Here is a 19,676-nt window from a genome sequence, read left to right on the forward strand (position 1 = left end):
TATGTCAAGGAAATTATGCGTGATGCAACAACTAATGTCCGTTTTCAACAACCTACATTTTAAGAAATACATTATTAGCTTATCTACAGTACAAGTGTAAAAAAATACAAGTAAGGGATTAGTATAGCTGCTTTTCCACCAGAGATGTCCTATGTAGCTATGCTACGAAGATGTAATAGCTAAGCTGTGAAACTATGTGACTGTTTCCACTGATACTAGGCTATGTAGCTGTGCGAGGAAGATGCGTAGTTCGAGTATGCGATGTATCGATAGTAGGGAAGCCATTCATAGCACACATCTTTCCATATAAAAAACAGCTTAGGTGAGTCCATTTCCACCAGTGCTAAGCTATGTGTACCAATGAATACGATTGGTGGAAGTCAAACGCATCCACAGCAACGTAGCATAGCACATCTCTGGTGGAAAAGCACCCTCAATGACTTAGTTAAGTGATAGTTTAAGGGGTAATTTGAGCCCGTGTCCAGGGTATTACTCATTAGAAAGAAAACTAAAGAATTAAAATTCCAAATAGTTTATTATAAAACAAATATCTATAATAGGTCTACAATAGCCTTATAAATTACACACTGCCACACTCAGACACATTTAATGATTACTTAAACCATTCCTTAGTAAATATTTTGTTCCGAAAACAATTGCTAAGGACTGGGTTAAGTAACCATTAAATGACTGAGTACGGCAGTTAGTATCATAAAAATATATTTTAGTACAACATTTGTCTTGAAATAGGTTACAGCCGTCTACGGCATTTTACTAAAATCCCATACATTAAGGAATCTATTTCACAGTTTTATATTCATATTGACAAGTTTCATATATCAGGCTGAAATAACCGCATCTTAGTACGCATTTGCTTTACATTTAAAGTAATGGTTGGTTTATTAGAGCCGGCCAATCAGAATGCCGAACTCGCTCTCGTTTTGATTACTGTAGACATAAAGCAAACTCGTACTAAGGGTTCTGAAGGCTTAGTATGAGTTTGTATTAAGATCTAAGCACCGTAGCAGTCCGCACGTCAACTGCGAACGATGCGACGTTTGTTCGCTTGTGCCTGGCGGGCTAAGGTACTACTCCTTAGTCGGGTATATGGCACCCGCAGGAAGAGTAGCGTTTGTGACAAATGTTATCTACTCCATCGCGCCGCCACCACACAATAGGGATGATGACAGGGTATGAAAATTTTAAATCAATTTAGTCCGTCAGTTAGGTAAAGGAAAAATATTAGACACGTGTTTTTTATTTTGTCATATAACATAACAATACTTATTTAGTTAAAGTTATTTCTACGTAAAAACATACCTAGAAGTGAAGTCATATTTTATGTGATTATCATTTCAAATCGATATATCTTCGAAAGTATTTGTTTCAGTAAGAAAATAAAAAATACGTGTCTAATGTTTTAAAATAATCCACAAGACGGACATTAGAATAAAAATTAGTCATCTACCCTATTATTAGCTTTAATCAGACTGTGTAATAGCCCTACCTTTCCCCCCTTATTCATTTAACTTAGGTTGCCTTAGCCTACGGGGGCGCGTCTTACTTTCAGTCAATTTACCAGGACTAGTGGCTCTTTTCAAAGCCCTATCTTTCTCCTCCTTCCTAGAAGACCTAGGGGCATCTAGGTTTTTAGAATTCTCCTTTTGCGACACAGCTTTAGGTGTCGCAAACTCATGTTCCAGATTTTTTACTAAGCCTTTTCTTAAAGTAGATTTTGAGTATGTTTTTATTGTGTTCAATGGTGTGAAAAATTGTTCAGGAGTCGACATGGGAGTAAAGAATTCATTAGATTTGTCAGTTTTTTCGTTTACAGGTGTTTTCGCTGTGTCAGTGACTGTGATCACCGGTTTTCTTGACGGTCTCGGTGTCAATATCTCTAAAACAGGTTTCGATGTTACCGGAACCGGTATTTTGAATTCGGACACCGGTTTTCTTGGCTTCGGTTTTTCTTCCTTCTCATCCGAACTGTTTTCGTCGAGGTTAAGTTTTATAACTTTACGTTTTTTCGGTAACTCCTCATCTTTGACCTTTCTAGCCGATAATTGGGGGAGTTTGGCCTTCGATACGGGCGTTTTATCACCTTCAGTCTTCATTTTCGGACTTAATTTAAGATTTTCGAACTCAGTTTCTAAATCAAACGCTTGTTTTTTGACCACATTCCTCAGTTTAGCTGACGCGATCATCAAATTCAGGATTTCATTGCTCAAATACACATCATTTAGTCGCAGATCCTGGCAAATCTCATGTATAGTCACGATATAGTCATCCGCGGCATCAAAATTACCATTTTTAAGCTCAAAAAACGACGCTTCGATCAAAATTTCTAATTTCACCTTCCTAAATTCCTCTTCAAACATTATTCTAGTATGATCTACTATATATTTTTCGAAATCCAACTCTGTATATGATGTTAAAACTGCTTTTAACTTCGTATCAAAGTAATCAAAAGACCTTATAACACCATTGAAGTAATTTTTAGCTATTTCTTGTTCGTTCGCTCGAAAATACATGGAAGCTTCTAGACCGGCTGTTATGTAGAAAATTATGGGACAATATGGGTTAATGCAGGCGTAACAGTCACATTGTTTATGCTTAAGGAAGTCAGGTAACACAAATCCGGGTATGGTGACATATTTCCTAGTCGGACTGACTTGGGACTTGAACGATTGGCACTCTAGCATGGTCTCAAAGTCTTGCTTCGGCGCAAACATTTGGATTTTCGCTTCTGTCGGTATGATTGGTGGATCGCTCGACGGAGGCAGGCCTAGGATGTACTTGAGGCGGTTGTCGATTTTCACCTGTGAATGAAAATATTTTATATGTAGTAGGTATTTTGGGATTATTATTTGGTACTTAACTAATAGTTATACTGTCTCGCTAGTCGAGTTGTCGCTATGCTATGGATGACTTCCCTACTATCGATACATCGCATACTCGAGCTGCGCATCTTCCTCGCACAGCTACATAGCTTAGTATCAGTGGAAACTGTCACATAGTTTCACAGTTAGGCTTTTACATGTATAGCGTAGCTACATAGCACGTCTCTGGAGGATAAGCACCCTAAAAGTCCCAGTGTGACTAGAAATTAGTCGAGATTTTGTCAAATAATTGATGCTAGTATTTTTATTACTTTTTGTTGAATTCATTTTTTATATGAAATCATACTGAATTCTTAGATCATTTTGTTAGTTGTATAAGAAATAAAGTACATAATATATTTACCTGAGCATCATCCATCTTGTGCACATGCACGATGTCTGCATACAAGCTGGCCTGTGTGTGCGCGGCGCAGTGCGCGGCGGCCACCGCGCATGCGCAGCGCGCGCGGCGCCACCACTGCAGGCGCCGACACACGCGCACGGCGCGCGCGCAGCTCGACGATATACCGCGCTTTGTGGACACCGAGCGGGGGCGGCGGGACAACCATTGTACAGCTGAATACAAGACAACACTGTTTATATACGCCGCGGTACAAATACATCGGAGTAGCTAGCATGGTTCCAGGGGCCTTATGCTATTACAATTGTGGACAGACAGGGACGGAGCTATGTAGGTTGTATAGCTCCGTCCCTCTCGCACTGCTCAGTGATCGACCATTCTGACACAATTGTAATAGCAGACTAAGGCCCCAGACGACCGCTCGCAATGGACAGGGGGCAGCACTTGTTGCACCACCTTCATATAAGTGCCCGATACACTTATGTGACAGATAGTGCATACAAATTACCTGCTTCATTCAAAGTTACCTGATACATAGCAGCTATTTAGACATTGTGAAACAAGCACTTAATGTCCTACATACTATGGACACTGTTATAACTGCAAATAAACAGCTATTAGGCACGATCCAAGCCAAGTAGGTTGCTAACTTTAATAGATTTTCTGTCTTATACTCTTAGTAATAAAATTGAAAATCTATTAATGCAATCGTTGCTACATACTATAGACACTTATAAATAGATATTAGGCACGATTATCTAGCCAAGTCAGTTGCTAACGTTAATAGATTTTCAGTCTTATCCTCTTGGTAATAAAATTGAAAATCTATTAATGCAATTGCTGATAGAGCGACCGATTTCTGTACCCTTTAAGTACGAGTGAGATTTACGCTTAAAGTAATAGAAATGAGAGCGCGTGCGGCGCTTTGATTGGTTGGTTTATACGAGCCGGCCAATTAGAGCGCCGAACGCGCTCTTGTTTCGTTTTTTGTACTAAGGGTTCTGGTATGTCTTTGTGTCGATCTCGGTAGATTTTGGATTAGCACAGGTTTGTTTTGTCAGAAATGTCGGTGAAATCGCGGTTTTTTCATAGTTAGTATAAGAAAGAGAATACTGACCATATATTACTTTTAAAATGTCACAGTTGTGAAAATCATACAAATGTAACTAATTTATTGTATTGCCACATTGTATAGCGGCATTACGTGCCGTAATGCGCACCTCTGCCTACCCCTTCGGGGATAAAAGGCGTGACGTTGTGTGTGTATGTACTCCCTCAGTCTTGGAGGAGGGGAGTGGATCAGTCATCTATCTATATGAAGTTATACACTAATTTAATTCATATTTGTATGAGTTTTCAAATGTGACATTTGACTTAAACAGTCTAGAGTATAGTCCATCTTCGAATATATTATTTTCTAGTGTAGTAGATTCAAATGATTTAATTATACATATTTTTTATTTAATTAAACGTTCAGCTGATTATGTAATGTGTGGTTTCATTTCTATTTCTATATCTCCCTTTGGATATACTAGAATAAATAAATAATAATAAATAAATAACCTTTATTGTACACCTTTAAATAAATTAAGCATAAGTAACATCTTATAGGATGAAAGTGCACAAAGGCGGCCTTATCGCTTATAGCGATCTCTTCCAGGCAACCTTTGGGTGGAAGGAGCTGTTGAGTGGTAGTGGAGGTGGTTCTAGGTGTGTCTAGAAATTGACATTGTATTTTTAACTTCTTTATAAAAAGAGGTTCACATTTTATTACTGCATGGTTGGTGCGGCTGTCACGCAGCGTGTATCGGGTTCTATTCCCGCACAGGGCAACTCTGTGTGTGATCCGCAAAGCCATCTATAGCACACATCTTTCCATATAAAAAACAGCTTAGTTGAGTCCGTTTCCACCAGTACTAAGCTATGTGTACCAATGAATATGATTGGTGGAAGTCAAACGCATCCACAGCAACGTAGCATAGCACATCTCTGGTGGAAAAGCACCCTCAATGACTTAGTTAACTGACAGTTTAAGGGGTAATTTGAGCCCGTGTCCAGGGTATTACTCATTAGAAAGAAAACTAAAGAATTAAAATTCCAAATAGTTTATTATAAAACAAATATCTATAATAGGTCTACAATAGCCTTATAAATTACACACTGCCCTACTCAGACACATTTAATGATTACTTAAACCATTCCTCAGTAACTATTATTGTTCCGAAAACAATTGCTAAGGACTGGGTTAAGTAACCATTAAATGACTGAGTACGGTAGTTAGTATCATAAAAATATATTTTAGTACAACATTTGTCTTGAAATAGGTTACAGCCGTCTACGGCCTTTTACTAAAATCCCATACATTAAGAAATCTATTTCACAGTTTTGTATTCATATTGACAGGTTTCATATATTAGGCTGAAATAACCGTAAGTAAAATAATCTTAGTACGCGTTTGCTTTACGTTTAAAGTAATGGTTGTTTTATTTGAGCCGGCCAATCAGAGCGCCGAACGCGCTCTCGTTTTGATTACTGTAAACGTAGAGCAAACTCGTCCTAAGGTTTCTGAAGGCTTAGTATGAGTTTGTATTAAGATCTAAGCACCGTAGCAGTCCGCACGTCAACTGCGAACGATGCGACGTTTGTTCGCTTGTGCCTGGCGGGCTAAGGAATTACTCCCTTACTCGGGTATATGGCACCCGCAGGAAGAGTAGCGTTGGTGACAAATGTTATCTACTCCATCGCGCCGCCACCACACAATAGGGATGATGACGGGGTATGAAAGTTAAAAATCTATTTAGTCCGTCAGTTAGGTAATGAAAAAATATTAGACACGTATTTTTATTTTGTCATCTATACTAATATTATAAAGCTGAAGAGTTTGTTTGTTTGATTGTTTGTTTGTTTGAACGCGCTAATCTCCAGAACTACTGGTCCGATTTGAATAATTATTTTTGTGTTGAATAGTGCATTTATCGAGGAAGGTTATAGGCTATAAAACATCACGCTATGACTAATAGGAGCCAAGCAGAGCGGGTGAAACCGCGCGGAAGTAGCTAGTACTTAGATAAAACGAATCAAAGTTTAGGAGTAGCAAATACGTCATTTCTACGTATAAAACACGTACCTAGAAGTGAAGTCATATTTTATTTTATTATCATTTCAAATCGATATATCTTAGAAAGTATTTGTTTCCGTAAGAAAATAAAAAATACGTGTCGAATGTTTTCAAATAATCAACATTAGAACAAAAATTAGTCATCTACCCTATTATTAGCTTTAATCAGACTGTGTAATAGCCCTACCTTTCCCCCCTTATTCATTTAACTTAGGTTGCCTTAGCCTACGGGGGCGGGTCTTACTTTCAGTCAATTTACCAGGACTAGTGGCTCTTTTCAAAGCCCTATCTTTCTCCTCCTTCCTAGAAGACCTAGGGGCATCTAGGTTTTTAGAATTCTCCTTTTGCGACACAGCTTTAGGTGTCGCAAACTCATGTTCCAGATTTTTGACTAAGCCTTTTCTTAAAGTAGATTTTGAGTATGTTTTTATTGTGTTCAATGGCGTGAAGAATTGTTCAGGAGTCGACATGGGAGTAAAGAATTCATTAGATTTGTCAGTTTTTTCGTTTACAGGTGTTTTCGCTGTGTCAGTGACTGTGATCACCGGTTTTCTTGACGGTCTCGGTGTCAATATCTCTAAAACAGGTTTCGATGTCACCGGAACCGGTATTTTGAATTCGGACACCGGTTTTCTTGGTTTCGGTTTCTCTTCTTTTTCGTCTGAACTGTTTTCGTCGAGGTTAAGTTTTATAACTTTACGTTTTTTCGGTAATTCCTCGTCTTTGACCTTTCTAGCCGATAATTGGGGGAGTTTGGCCTTCGATACGGGCGTTTTATCACCTTCCATCTTCATTTTCGGACTCAATTTCAGATTTTCGAACTCAGTTTCTAAATCAAACGCTTGTTTTTTGACCACATTCCTCAGTTTAGCTGACGCTATCATCAAATTCAGGATTTCATTGCTCAAATACACATCATTTAGTCGCAGATCCTGGCAAATCTCATGTACAGTCACGATATATTCATCTGCAGCATCAAAATTACCATTTTTAAGCTCAAAAAACGACGCTTCGATCAAAATTTCTAATTTCACCTTCCTAAATTCCTCTTCAAACATTATTCTAGTATGATCTACTACATATTTCTCGAAATCCAACTCTGTATATGATGTTAAAACTGCTTTTAGCTTTGTATCAAAGTAATCAAAAGACCTTATAACACCATTGAAGTAATTTTTAGCTATTTCTTGTTCGTTCGCTCGAAAATACATGGAAGCTTCTAGACCGGCTGTTATGTAGAATATTATGGGACAATATGGGTTAATGCAGGCGTAACAGTCACATTGTTTATGCTTAAGGAAGTCAGGTAACACAAATCCGGGTATGGTGACATATTTCCTAGTCGGACTGACTTGGGACTTGAACGATTGGCACTCTAGCATGGTCTCAAAGTCTTGCTTCGGCGCAAACATTTGGATTTTCGCTTCTGTCGGTATGATTGGTGGATCGCTCGACGGAGGCAGGCCTAGGATGTACTTGAGGCGGTTGTCGATTTTCACCTGTGAATGAAAATATTTTATAAGTAGTACGTATTTCGGGATTATTATTTGGTACTTAACTAATAGTTATACTGTCTCGCTTTTCGAGTTGTCGCTATGCTATGGATAGCTTCCCTACTATCGATATATCGCATACTCGAGCTGCGCATCTTACTCGCACAGCTACATAGCTTAGTATCGGTGGAAACCGTAACATTAGGTTCACAGCTTAGCTTTTACACCTTCGTAGCATAGCTACATAGCACATCTCTGGAGTATAAGCACCCTAAAAGTCCCAGTGTGACTAGAAATTAGTCAAGATTTCGTCAAATAGTTGTTATTAGTATTTTTATTACCTTTTATTGAAATCATAAATCATTTTGTTAGTTGTATAAGAAATAAACTACGAATATTTACCTGAGCATCATCCATCTTGTGCACATGCACGATGTCTGCATACAAGCTGGCCTGTGTGTGCGCGGCGCAGTGCGCGGCGGCCACCGCGCATGCGCAGCGCGCGCGGCGCCACCACTGCAGGCGCCGACACACGCGCACGGCGCGCGCGCAGCTCGACGATATACCGCGCTTTGTGGACACCGAGCGGGGGCGGCGGGACAACCATTGTACAGCTGAATACAAGACAACACTGTTTATATACGCCGCGGTACAAATACATCGGAGTAGCTAGCATGGTTCCAGGGGCCTTATGCTATTACAATTGTGGACAGACAGGGACGGAGCTATGTAGGTTGTATAGCTCCGTCCCTCTCGCACTGCTCAGTGATCGACCATTCTGACACAATTGTAATAGCAGACTAAGGCCCCAGACGACCGCTCGCAATGGACAGGGGGCAGCACTTGTTGCACCACCTTCATATAAGTGCCCGATACACTTATGTGACAGATAGTGCATACAAATTACCTGCTTCATTCAAAGTTACCTGATACATAGCAGCTATTTAGACATTGTGAAACAAGCACTTAATGTCCTACATACTATGGACACTGTTATAACTGCAAATAAACAGCTATTAGGCACGATCCAAGCCAAGTAGGTTGCTAACTTTAATAGATTTTCTGTCTTATACTCTTAGTAATAAAATTGAAAATCTATTAATGCAATCGTTGCTACATACTATAGACACTTATAAATAGATATTAGGCACGATTATCTAGCCAAGTCAGTTGCTAACGTTAATAGATTTTCAGTCTTATCCTCTTGGTAATAAAATTGAAAATCTATTAATGTATTTGCTGATAGAGCGACCGATTTCTGTACCCTTTAAGTACGAGTGAGATTTACGCTTAAAGAGATCGAAATGAGAGCGCGTTCGGCGCTTTGATTGGTTGGTGAATTCAAGCCGGCCAATCAGAGCGCCGAACGCGCTCTAGTTTCGTTTTTTGTACTAAGGGTTCTGGTATGTCTTTGTGTCGATCTCGGTAGATTTTGGATTAGCACAGGTTTGTTTTGTCAGAAATGTCGGTGAAATCGCGGTTTTTTCATAGTTAGTATAAGAAAGAGAATACTGACCATATATTACTTTTAAAATGTCACAGTTGTGAAAATCATACAAATGTAACTAATTTATTGTATTGCCACATTGTATAGCGGCATTACGTGCCGTAATGCGCACCTCTGCCTACCCCTTCGGGGATAAAAGGCGTGACGTTGTGTGTGTATGTACTCCCTCAGTCTTGGAGGAGGGGAGTGGATCAGTCATCTATCTATATGAAGTTATACACTAATTTAATTCATATTTGTATGAGTTTTCAAATGTGACATTTGACTTAAACAGTCTAGAGTATAGTCCATCTTCGAATATATTATTTTCTAGTGTAGTAGATTCAAATGATTTAATTATACATATTTTTTATTTAATTAAACGTTCAGCTGATTATGTAATGTGTGGTTTCATTTCTATTTCTATATCTCCCTTTGGATATACTAGAATAAATAAATAATAATAAATAAATAACCTTTATTGTACACCTTAAAATAAATTAAGCATAAGTAACATCTTATAGGATGAAAGTGCACAAAGGCGGCCTTATCGCTTATAGCGATCTCTTCCAGGCAACCTTTGGGTGGAAGGAGCTGTTGAGTGGTAGTGGAGGTGGTTCTAGGTGTGTCTAGAAATTGACATTGTATTTTTAACTTCTTTATAAAAAGAGGTTCACATTTTATTACTGCATGGTTGGTGCGGCTGTCACGCAGCGTGTATCGGGTTCTATTCCCGCACAGGGCAACTCTGTGTGTGATCCGCAAAGCCATCTATAGCACACATCTTTCCATATAAAAAACAGCTTAGTTGAGTCCGTTTCCACCAGTACTAAGCTATGTGTACCAATGAATATGATTGGTGGAAGTCAAACGCATCCACAGCAACGTAGCATAGCACATCTCTGGTGGAAAAGCACCCTCAATGACTTAGTTAAGTGATAGTTTAAGGGGTAATTTGAGCCCGTGTCCAGGGTATTACTCATTAGAAAGAAAACTAAAGAATTAAAATTCCAAATAGTTTATTATAAAACAAATATCTATAATAGGTCTACAATAGCCTTATAAATTACACACTGCCCTACTCAGACACATTTAATGATTACTTAAACCATTCCTCAGTAACTATTATTGTTCCGAAAACAATTGCTAAGGACTGGGTTAAGTAACCATTAAATGACTGAGTACGGTAGTTAGTATCATAAAAATATATTTTAGTACAACATTTGTCTTGAAATAGGTTACAGCCGTCTACGGCCTTTTACTAAAATCCCATACATTAAGGAATCTATTTCACAGTTTTATATTCATATTGACAAGTTTCATATATTAGGCTGAAATAACCGTAAGTAAAATAATCTTAGTACGCGTTTGCTTTACGTTTAAAGTAATGGTTGTTTTATTTGAGCCGGTCAATCCGAGCGCCGAACGCGCTCTCGTTTCGATTACTTTAAACGTAGAGCAAACTCGTCCTAAGGTTTCTGAAGGCTTAGTAAGAGTTTGTATTAAGATCTAAGCACCGTAGCAGTCCGCACGTCAACTGCGAACGATGCGACGTTTGTTCGCTTGTGCCTGGCGGGCTAAGGAATTACTCCCTTACTCGGGTATATGGCACCCGCAGGAAGAGTAGCGTTGGTGACAAATGTTATCTACTCCATCGCGCCGCCACCACACAATAGGGATGATGACGGGGTATGAAAGTTAAAAATCTATTTAGTCCGTCAGTTAGGTAATGGAAAAATATTAGACACGTATTTTTATTTTGTCATCTATACTAATATTATAAAGCTGAAGAGTTTGTTTGTTTGATTGTTTGTTTGTTTGAACGCGCTAATCTCCAGAACTACTGGTCCGATTTGAATAATTATTTTTGTGTTGAATAGTGCATTTATCGAGGAAGGTTATAGGCTATAAAACATCACGCTATGACTAATAGGAGCCAAGCAGAGCGGGTGAAACCGCGCGGAAGTAGCTAGTATAACATAACAATACTTAGATAAAACGAATCAAAGTTTAGGAGTGACAGCAAATACGTCATTTCTACGTTTAAAAAACGTACCTAGAAGTGAAGTCATATTTTATTTTATTATCATTTCAAATCGATATATCTTAGAAAGTATTTGTTTCCGTAAGAAAATAAAAAATACGTGTCTAATGTTTTCAAATAATCAACATTAGAATAAAAATTACTCATCTACCCTATTATTAGCTTTAATCAGACTGTGTAATAGCCCTACCTTTCCCCCCTTATTCATTTAACTTAGGTTGCCTTAGCCTACGGGGGCGGGTCTTACTTTCAGTCAATTTACCAGGACTAGTGGCTCTTTTCAAAGCCCTATCTTTCTCCTCCTTCCTAGAAGACCTAGGGGCATCTAGGTTTTTAGAATTCTCCTTTTGCGACACAGCTTTAGGTGTCGCAAACTCATGTTCCAGATTTTTGACTAAGCCTTTTCTTAAAGTAGATTTTGAGTATGTTTTTATTGTGTTCAATGGCGTGAAGAATTGTTCAGGAGTCGACATGGGGGTAAAGAATTCATTAGATTTGTCTGTTTTGTCGTTTACAGGTGTTTTCGCTGTGTCAGTGACTGTGATCACCGGTTTTCTTGACGGTCTCGGTGTCAATATCTCTAAAACAGGTTTCGATGTCACCGGAACCGGTATTTTGAATTCGGACACCGGTTTTCTTGGTTTCGGTTTCTCTTCTTTTTCGTCTGAACTGTTTTCGTCGAGGTTAAGTTTTATAACTTTACGTTTTTTCGGTAATTCCTCGTCTTTGACCTTTCTAGCCGATAATTGGGGGAGTTTGGCCTTCGATACGGGCGTTTTATCACCTTCCATCTTCATTTTCGGACTCAATTTCAGATTTTCGAACTCAGTTTCTAAATCAAACGCTTGTTTTTTGACCACATTCCTCAGTTTAGCTGACGCTATCATCAAATTCAGGATTTCATTGCTCAAATACACATCATTTAGTCGCAGATCCTGGCAAATCTCATGTACAGTCACGATATATTCATCTGCAGCATCAAAATTACCATTTTTAAGCTCAAAAAACGACGCTTCGATCAAAATTTCTAATTTCACCTTCCTAAATTCCTCTTCAAACATTATTCTAGTATGATCTACTACATATTTCTCGAAATCCAACTCTGTATATGATGTTAAAACTGCTTTTAGCTTTGTATCAAAGTAATCAAAAGACCTTATAACACCATTGAAGTAATTTTTAGCTATTTCTTGTTCGTTCGCTCGAAAATACATGGAAGCTTCTAGACCGGCTGTTATGTAGAATATTATGGGACAATATGGGTTAATGCAGGCGTAACAGTCACATTGTTTATGCTTAAGGAAGTCAGGTAACACAAATCCGGGTATGGTGACATATTTCCTAGTCGGACTGACTTGGGACTTGAACGATTGGCACTCTAGCATGGTCTCAAAGTCTTGCTTCGGCGCAAACATTTGGATTTTCGCTTCTGTCGGTATGATTGGTGGATCGCTCGACGGAGGCAGGCCTAGGATGTACTTGAGGCGGTTGTCGATTTTCACCTGTGAATGAAAATATTTTATAAGTAGTACGTATTTCGGGATTATTATTTGGTACTTAACTAATAGTTATACTGTCTCGCTTTTCGAGTTGTCGCTATGCTATGGATAGCTTCCCTACTATCGATATATCGCATACTCGAGCTGCGCATCTTACTCGCACAGCTACATAGCTTAGTATCAGTGGAAACTGTAACATAGGTGCACAGCTTAGCACATCTTCGTAGCATAGTCACATAGCACATCTCTGGAGTATAAGCACCCTAAAAGTCCCAGTGTGACTAGAAATTAGTCAAGATTTCGTCAAATAGTTGTTATTAGTATTTTTATTACCTTTTATTGAAATCATAAATCATTTTGTTAGTTGTATAAGAAATAAACTACGAATATTTACCTGAGCATCGTCCATCTTGTGCACATGCACGATGTCTGCATACAAGCTGGCCTGTGTGTGCGCGGCGCAGTGCGCGGCGGCCACCGCGCATGCGCAGCGCGCGCGGCGCCACCACTGCAGGCGCCGACACACGCGCACGGCGCGCGCGCAGCTCGACGATATACCGCGCTTTGTGGACACCGAGCGGGGGCGGCGGGACAACCATTGTACAGCTGAATACAAGACAACACTGTTTATATACGCCGCGGTACAAATACATCGGAGTAGCTAGCATGGTTCCAGGGGCCTTATGCTATTACAATTGTGGACAGACAGGGACGGAGCTATGTAGGTTGTATAGCTCCGTCCCTCTCGCACTGCTCAGTGATCGACCATTCTGACACAATTGTAATAGCAGACTAAGGCCCCAGACGACCGCTCGCAATGGACAGGGGGCAGCACTTGTTGCACCACCTTCATATAAGTGCCCGATACACTTATGTGACAGATAGTGCATACAAATTACCTGCTTCATTCAAAGTTACCTGATACATAGCAGCTATTTAGACATTGTGAAACAAGCACTTAATGTCCTACATACTATGGACACTGTTATAACTGCAAATAAACAGCTATTAGGCACGATCCAAGCCAAGTAGGTTGCTAACTTTAATAGATTTTCTGTCTTATACTCTTAGTAATAAAATTGAAAATCTATTAATGCAATCGTTGCTACATACTATAGACACTTATAAATAGATATTAGGCACGATTATCTAGCCAAGTCAGTTGCTAACGTTAATAGATTTTCAGTCTTATCCTCTTGGTAATAAAATTGAAAATCTATTAATGTATTTGCTGTTAAAACGACCGATTTCTGTACCCTTTAAGTACGAGTGAGATTTACGCTTAAAGTAATAGAAATGAGAGCCTATTCGGCGCTCTGACTGGTTGATTCATTCAAGCCGGCCAATCAGGACGCCGAACGCGCTCTCGTTTCGTTTTTTGTACTAAGGGTTCTGGTATGTCTTTGTGTCGATCTCGGTAGATTTTGGATTAGCACAGGTTTGTTTTGTCAGAAATGTCGGTGAAATCGCGGTTTTTTCATAGTTAGTATAAGAAAGAGAATACTGACCATATATTACTTTTAAAATGTCACAGTTGTGAAAATCATACAAATGTAACTAATTTATTGTATTGCCACATTGTATAGCGGCATTACGTGCCGTAATGCGCACCTCTGCCTACCCCTTCGGGGATAAAAGGCGTGACGTTGTGTGTGTATGTACTCCCTCAGTCTTGGAGGAGGGGAGTGGATCAGTCATCTATCTATATGAAGTTATACACTAATTTAATTCATATTTGTATGAGTTTTCAAATGTGACATTTGACTTAAACAGTCTAGAGTATAGTCCATCTTCGAATATATTATTTTCTAGTGTAGTAGATTCAAATGATTTAATTATACATATTTTTTATTTAATTAAACGTTCAGCTGATTATGTAATGTGTGGTTTCATTTCTATTTCTATATCTCCCTTTGGATATACTAGAATAAATAAATAATAAATAAATAAATAACCTTTATTGTACACCTTAAAATAAATTAAGCATAAGTAACATCTTATAGGATGAAAGTGCACAAAGGCGGCCTTATCGCTTATAGCGATCTCTTCCAGGCAACCTTTGGGTGGAAGGAGCTGTTGAGTGGTAGTGGAGGTGGTTCTAGGTGTGTCTAGAAATTGACATTGTATTTTTAACTTCTTTATAAAAAGAGGTTCACATTTTATTACTGCATGGTTGGTGCGGCTGTCACGCAGCGTGTATCGGGTTCTATTCCCGCACAGGGCAACTCTGTGTGTGATCCGCAAAGCCATCTATAGCACACATCTTTCCATATAAAAAACAGCTTAGTTGAGTCCGTTTCCACCAGTACTAAGCTATGTGTACCAATGAATATGATTGGTGGAAGTCAAACGCATCCACAGCAACGTAGCATAGCACATCTCTGGTGGAAAAGCACCCTCAATGACTTAGTTAAGTGATAGTTTAAGGGGTAATTTGAGCCCGTGTCCAGGGTATTACTCATTAGAAAGAAAACTAAAGAATTAAAATTCCAAATAGTTTATTATAAAACAAATATCTATAATAGGTCTACAATAGCCTTATAAATTACACACTGCCCTACTCAGACACATTTAATGATTACTTAAACCATTCCTCAGTAACTATTATTGTTCCGAAAACAATTGCTAAGGACTGGGTTAAGTAACCATTAAATTACTGAGTACGGCAGTTAGTATCATAAAAATATATTTTAGTACAACATTTGTCTTGAAATAGGTTACAGCCGTCTACGGCCTTTTACTAAAATCCCATACATTAAGGAATCATTTCACAGTTTTATATTTATATTGACAAGTTTCATATAGCAGGCTGAAATAACCAGGACCTTAGTACGAGTTTGCTTTACATTTAAAGTAATGGTTGGTTTATTCGAGCCAAACCAGAGCCGAACGCGCTCTCGTTTTGATTACTTTAAACGTAAAGCAAACTCGTACTAAGGGTTCTGAAGGCTTAGTAAGAGTTTGTATTAAGATCTAAGCACCGTAGCAGTCCGCACGTCAACTGCGAACGATGCGACGTTTGTTCGCTTGTGCCTGGCGGGCTAAGGAATTACTCCCTTACTCGGGTATATGGCACCCGCAGGAATAGTAACGTTGGTGACAAATGTTATCTACTCCATCGCGCCGCCACCACACAATAGGGATGATGACGGGGTATGAAAGTTAAAAATCTATTTAGTCCGTCAGTTAGGTAATGATAAAATATTAGACACGTATTTTTATTTTGTCATATAAGATACAATACTTAGATAAAACGAATCAAAGTTTCGGAGTGGGAGCAAATACGTCATTTCTACTTAAGATATATCGACTTCACTTCTAGGTACGTTTGTACCTAGAAGTGATCGATATATCTTCGAAAGTATTTGTTTCCGTAAGAAAAAAAATAAGTGTCTAATATTTTAAAATAATCAACAAGACGGACATTCAAATAAAAATTAGTCATCTACCCTATTATTAGCTTTAATCATACTGTGAAATAGACCTACCTTTCCCCCTTATTCATTTAACTTAGGTTGCCTTAGCCTACGCGGGCGCGTCTTACTTTCAGTCAATTTACCAGGACTAGTGGCTCTTTTCAAAGCCCTATCTTTCTCCTCCTTCCTAGAAGACCTAGGGGCATCTAGGTTTTTAGAATTCTCCTTTTGCGACACAGCTTTAGGTGTCGCAAACTCATGTTCCAGATTTTTTACTAAGCCTTTTCTTAAAGTAGATTTTGAGTATGTTTTTATTGTGTTCAATGGTGTGAAAAATTGTTCAGGAGTCGACATGGGAGTAAAGAATTCATTAGATTTGTCAGTTTTTTCGTTTACAGGTGTTTTCGCTGTGTCAGTGACTGTGATCACCGGTTTTCTTGACGGTCTCGGTGTCAATATCTCTAAAACAGGTTTCGATGTCACCGGAACCGGTATTTTGAATTCGGACACCGGTTTTCTTGGCTTCGGTTTTTCCTCTTTTTCGTCTGAACTGTTTTCATCGAGATTGAGTTTTATAACTTTACGTTTTTTCGGTAACTCCTCGTCTTTGATCTTTCTAGCCGATAATTGGGGAGTTTGGCCTTCGATACGGGCGTTTTATCACCTTCCGTCTTCATTTTCGGACTTAATTTAAGATTTTCGAACTCAGTTTCTAAATCAAACGCTTGTTTTTTGACCACATTCCTCAGTTTAGCTGACGCGATCATCAAATTCAGGATTTCATTGCTCAAATACACATCATTTAGTCGCAGATCCTGGCAAATCTCATGTACAGTCACGATATACTCATCCGCAGCATCAAAATTACCATTTTTAAGCTCAAAAAACGACGCTTCGATCAAAATTTCTAATTTCACCTTCCTAAATTCCTCTTCAAACATTGTTCTAGTATGATCTACGATATATTTTTCAAAATCCAACTCTGTATATGATGTTAAAACTGCTTTTAACTTCGTATCAAAATAATCAAAAGACCTTATAACACCATTGAAGTAATTTTTAGCTATTTCTTGTTCGTTCGCTCGAAAATACATGGAGGCTTCTAGACCGGCTGTTGTGTAGAAAATTATGGGACAATATGGGTTACCGCAGGCGTAACAGTCACATTGTTTATGCTTAAAGAAGTCAGGTAACACAAATCCGGGTATGGTGACATATTTCCTAGTCGGACTGACTTGGGATTTGAACGATTGGCACTCTAGCATCGTCTCGAAGTCTTGCTTCGGTGCAAACATTTGGATTTTCGCTTCTGTCGGTATGATTGGTGGATCGCTCGACGGAGGCAGGCCTAGGATGTACTTGAGGCGGTTGTCGATTTTCACCTGTGAATGAAAATATTTTATATGTAGTATGTAGTAAGTATTTTTGGATTATTATTTGGTACTTAACTAATAGTTATACTGCCTCGCTAGTCGAGTTGTCGCCGTGCTATGGATGGCTTCCCTACTATCGATACATCGCATATTCGAGCTGTGCATCTTCCTCGCACAGCTACATAGCTTAGTATCAATGGAAACGGTTACATATTTTCACAGCTTGGCTTTTACATCTGTGTAGCATACCTACTCGTAATTACATAGCAAATATCTAGTTGATAAGCACCCTAAAAGAGCTAGAAACTAGTTGAGATTTTGTCAAGTTAAGAAACAAAGTACATATATTTACCTGAGCATCATCCATCTTGTGCACATGCACGATGTCTGCATACAAGCTGGCCTGTGTGTGCGCGGCGCAGTGCGCGGCGGCCACCGCGCATGCGCAGCGCGCGCGGCGCCACCACTGCAGGCGCCGACACACGCGCCCGGCGCGCGCGCAGCTCCGCGTTACACCGCGCTTTGTGGACACCGAGCGGGGGCGGCGGGACAACCATTGTACAGCTGAATACAAGACGACACTGTTTATATACGCCGCGGTACAAATACATCGTAGTAGCTAGCGCGGTTCCAGGGGCCTTAGTCTGCTATTACAATTGTGGACAGACAGGGACGGAGCTATGTAGGTTGTATAGCTCCGTCCCTCTCGCACTGCTCAGTGATCGACCATTCTGACACAATTGTAATAGCAGACTAAGGCCCCAGACGACCGCTCGCAATGGACAGGGGCAGCACTTGTTGCACCACCTTCATATAAGTGCCCGATACACTTATGTGACAGATAGTGCATACAAATTACCTGCTTCATTCATAGTTACCTGATACATAGCGGCTATACAGACATTGTGACACAAGTACTTAATGTCCTACATACTATGGACACTGTTATAACTGCAAATAAACAGCTATTAGGCACGATCCAAGCCAAGTCGGTTGCTAACTTTAATAGATTTTCGGTCTTATCCTCTTGGTAATAAAATTGAAAATCTGTTAATGCAATCGCTGCTACATACTATAGACATTTATATACAGCAATTAGGCAGGATTATCTAGCCAAGTCAGTTGCTAACTTTAAGAGATTTTCGATCTTATCGTCTTGGTAATAAAATAGAAAATCTATTAATGCAATTGGTGATAGAGCGACCGATTTCTGTACACTTTAAGTACGAGTGAGATTTACATTTAAAGTAATCGAAACGACAGCGCGTTCGGCGCTCCGATTGGTCGGCTTAAATAAATCAACCAATTAAAGCGCCGAACGCGCACTTTTCTATTACTTTAAGCGTAAATCAAACTCGAATTAAGGGTTCTGTATGTCTTTGTGTCGATCTCGGTAGATTTTGGATTAGCACAGGTTTATTTTGTCAAAAACGTAGGTGTAGTATGTAGGAGAATACTGACCATATATTACTTTTAAAATGTCACAGTTGTGAAAATCATACAAATGTAACTAATTTTTGTATGTATGTGTGTATTCCGACATTGTATAGCGGCATTACGTGCCGTATTGTGCACCTCTGCCTACCCCTTCGGGGATAAAAGGCGTGACGTTGTGTGTGTATGTATTCTCTAAGTCTTGGAGGGGAGTGAATCAGTCATCTATCTATATGAAATTATACACTAATTTAATTCATATTTGTATCAGTTTTCAAATGTGACATTTGACTTAAACAATCTAGAGTATAGTCCATCTTCGAATATATTATTTTCCTAGTGTAGTAGATTCAAATGATTTAATTATACATATTTTTTATTTAATTAAACGTTCAGCTGATTATGTAATATGTGGTTTCATTTCTATTTCATCCCCCTTTGAATATACTAGAAATTAACTTTGTATTTTTAACTTATCTGCCTCGTTGGTCGAGTGGTCGCAAGTGCGACTGCCGAACAAGGGGTCTCGGGTTCGATTCCCGGGTCGGGTAAAGTATTACTGTATTACTACTT

At 39.1% G+C, this 19,676-nt stretch overlaps 3 protein-coding genes across 8 annotated transcripts in view; all 3 read right to left on the reverse strand.

Annotated features, from left to right (window-relative positions):
* The window catches only part of LOC126912248 (uncharacterized), a 33,856-nt gene extending 16,538 nt beyond the window's left edge, over positions 1–17,318 (reverse strand). For 2 of the 4 annotated variants that reach the window (XM_050703740.1, XM_050703741.1), the window contains exons 1-2: positions 16,961–17,318; positions 6,546–7,139 (exon numbers count right to left, since the gene is read on the reverse strand). In XM_050703740.1, coding sequence (XP_050559697.1) covers positions 6,556–7,139; positions 16,961–17,237 — 861 coding nt within the window. In that variant the 5' untranslated portion in view covers positions 17,238–17,318 and the 3' untranslated portion in view covers positions 6,546–6,555. Of the gene's footprint in view, positions 1–6,545; positions 7,140–11,571; positions 12,685–16,960 lie in introns of those variants that run through there. The other 2 variants (XM_050703738.1, XM_050703739.1) reach the window with 1 other exon arrangement.
* Positions 1–19,676, reverse strand: part of LOC118278541 (uncharacterized) — a 43,592-nt gene that overhangs the window by 3,984 nt on the left and 19,932 nt on the right. Inside the window, exon 14 of one of the 3 annotated variants that reach the window (XM_050703413.1) lies at positions 1,304–1,507. The exons of 1 other annotated variant lie outside the window; for it this stretch is intronic. The gene's annotated coding sequence lies outside the window, so the exon portion shown is untranslated. Of the gene's footprint in view, positions 1–1,303; positions 1,508–16,281; positions 16,369–19,676 lie in introns of those variants that run through there. One more of the 3 variants, XM_050703414.1, reaches the window with a different exon arrangement.
* Positions 1,502–18,541, reverse strand: LOC118278450 (uncharacterized). Its single transcript, XM_050703383.1, has 4 exons — positions 18,529–18,541; positions 18,022–18,233; positions 17,332–17,678; positions 1,502–2,472 (listed from the first exon to the last, which is right to left on the reverse strand). Exons 1-4 carry the CDS (start codon positions 18,539–18,541, stop codon positions 1,518–1,520), a joined length of 1,527 nt encoding a protein of 508 aa, XP_050559340.1. The 3' UTR covers positions 1,502–1,517.

This window comes from Spodoptera frugiperda, chromosome 24 (assembly GCF_023101765.2).
Source record: "Spodoptera frugiperda isolate SF20-4 chromosome 24, AGI-APGP_CSIRO_Sfru_2.0, whole genome shotgun sequence".
In the NCBI taxonomy this organism is placed as follows: Eukaryota; Metazoa; Arthropoda; class Insecta; order Lepidoptera; family Noctuidae; genus Spodoptera; species Spodoptera frugiperda.

Bases quoted from the DNA above. Each gene is read 5' to 3' on its own strand.
- LOC118278450 (XM_050703383.1), bottom strand. The intron at 17,679-18,021 runs GTAAATATATGT...TTTCATTCACAG, and splicing joins ACAAGATGGATGATGCTCAG to GTGAAAATCGACAACCGCCT. The intron at 2,473-17,331 runs GTCTTTTGATTA...TGGTGTTATAAG, and splicing joins TACTTCAATGGTGTTATAAG to GTCTTTTGATTACTTTGATA.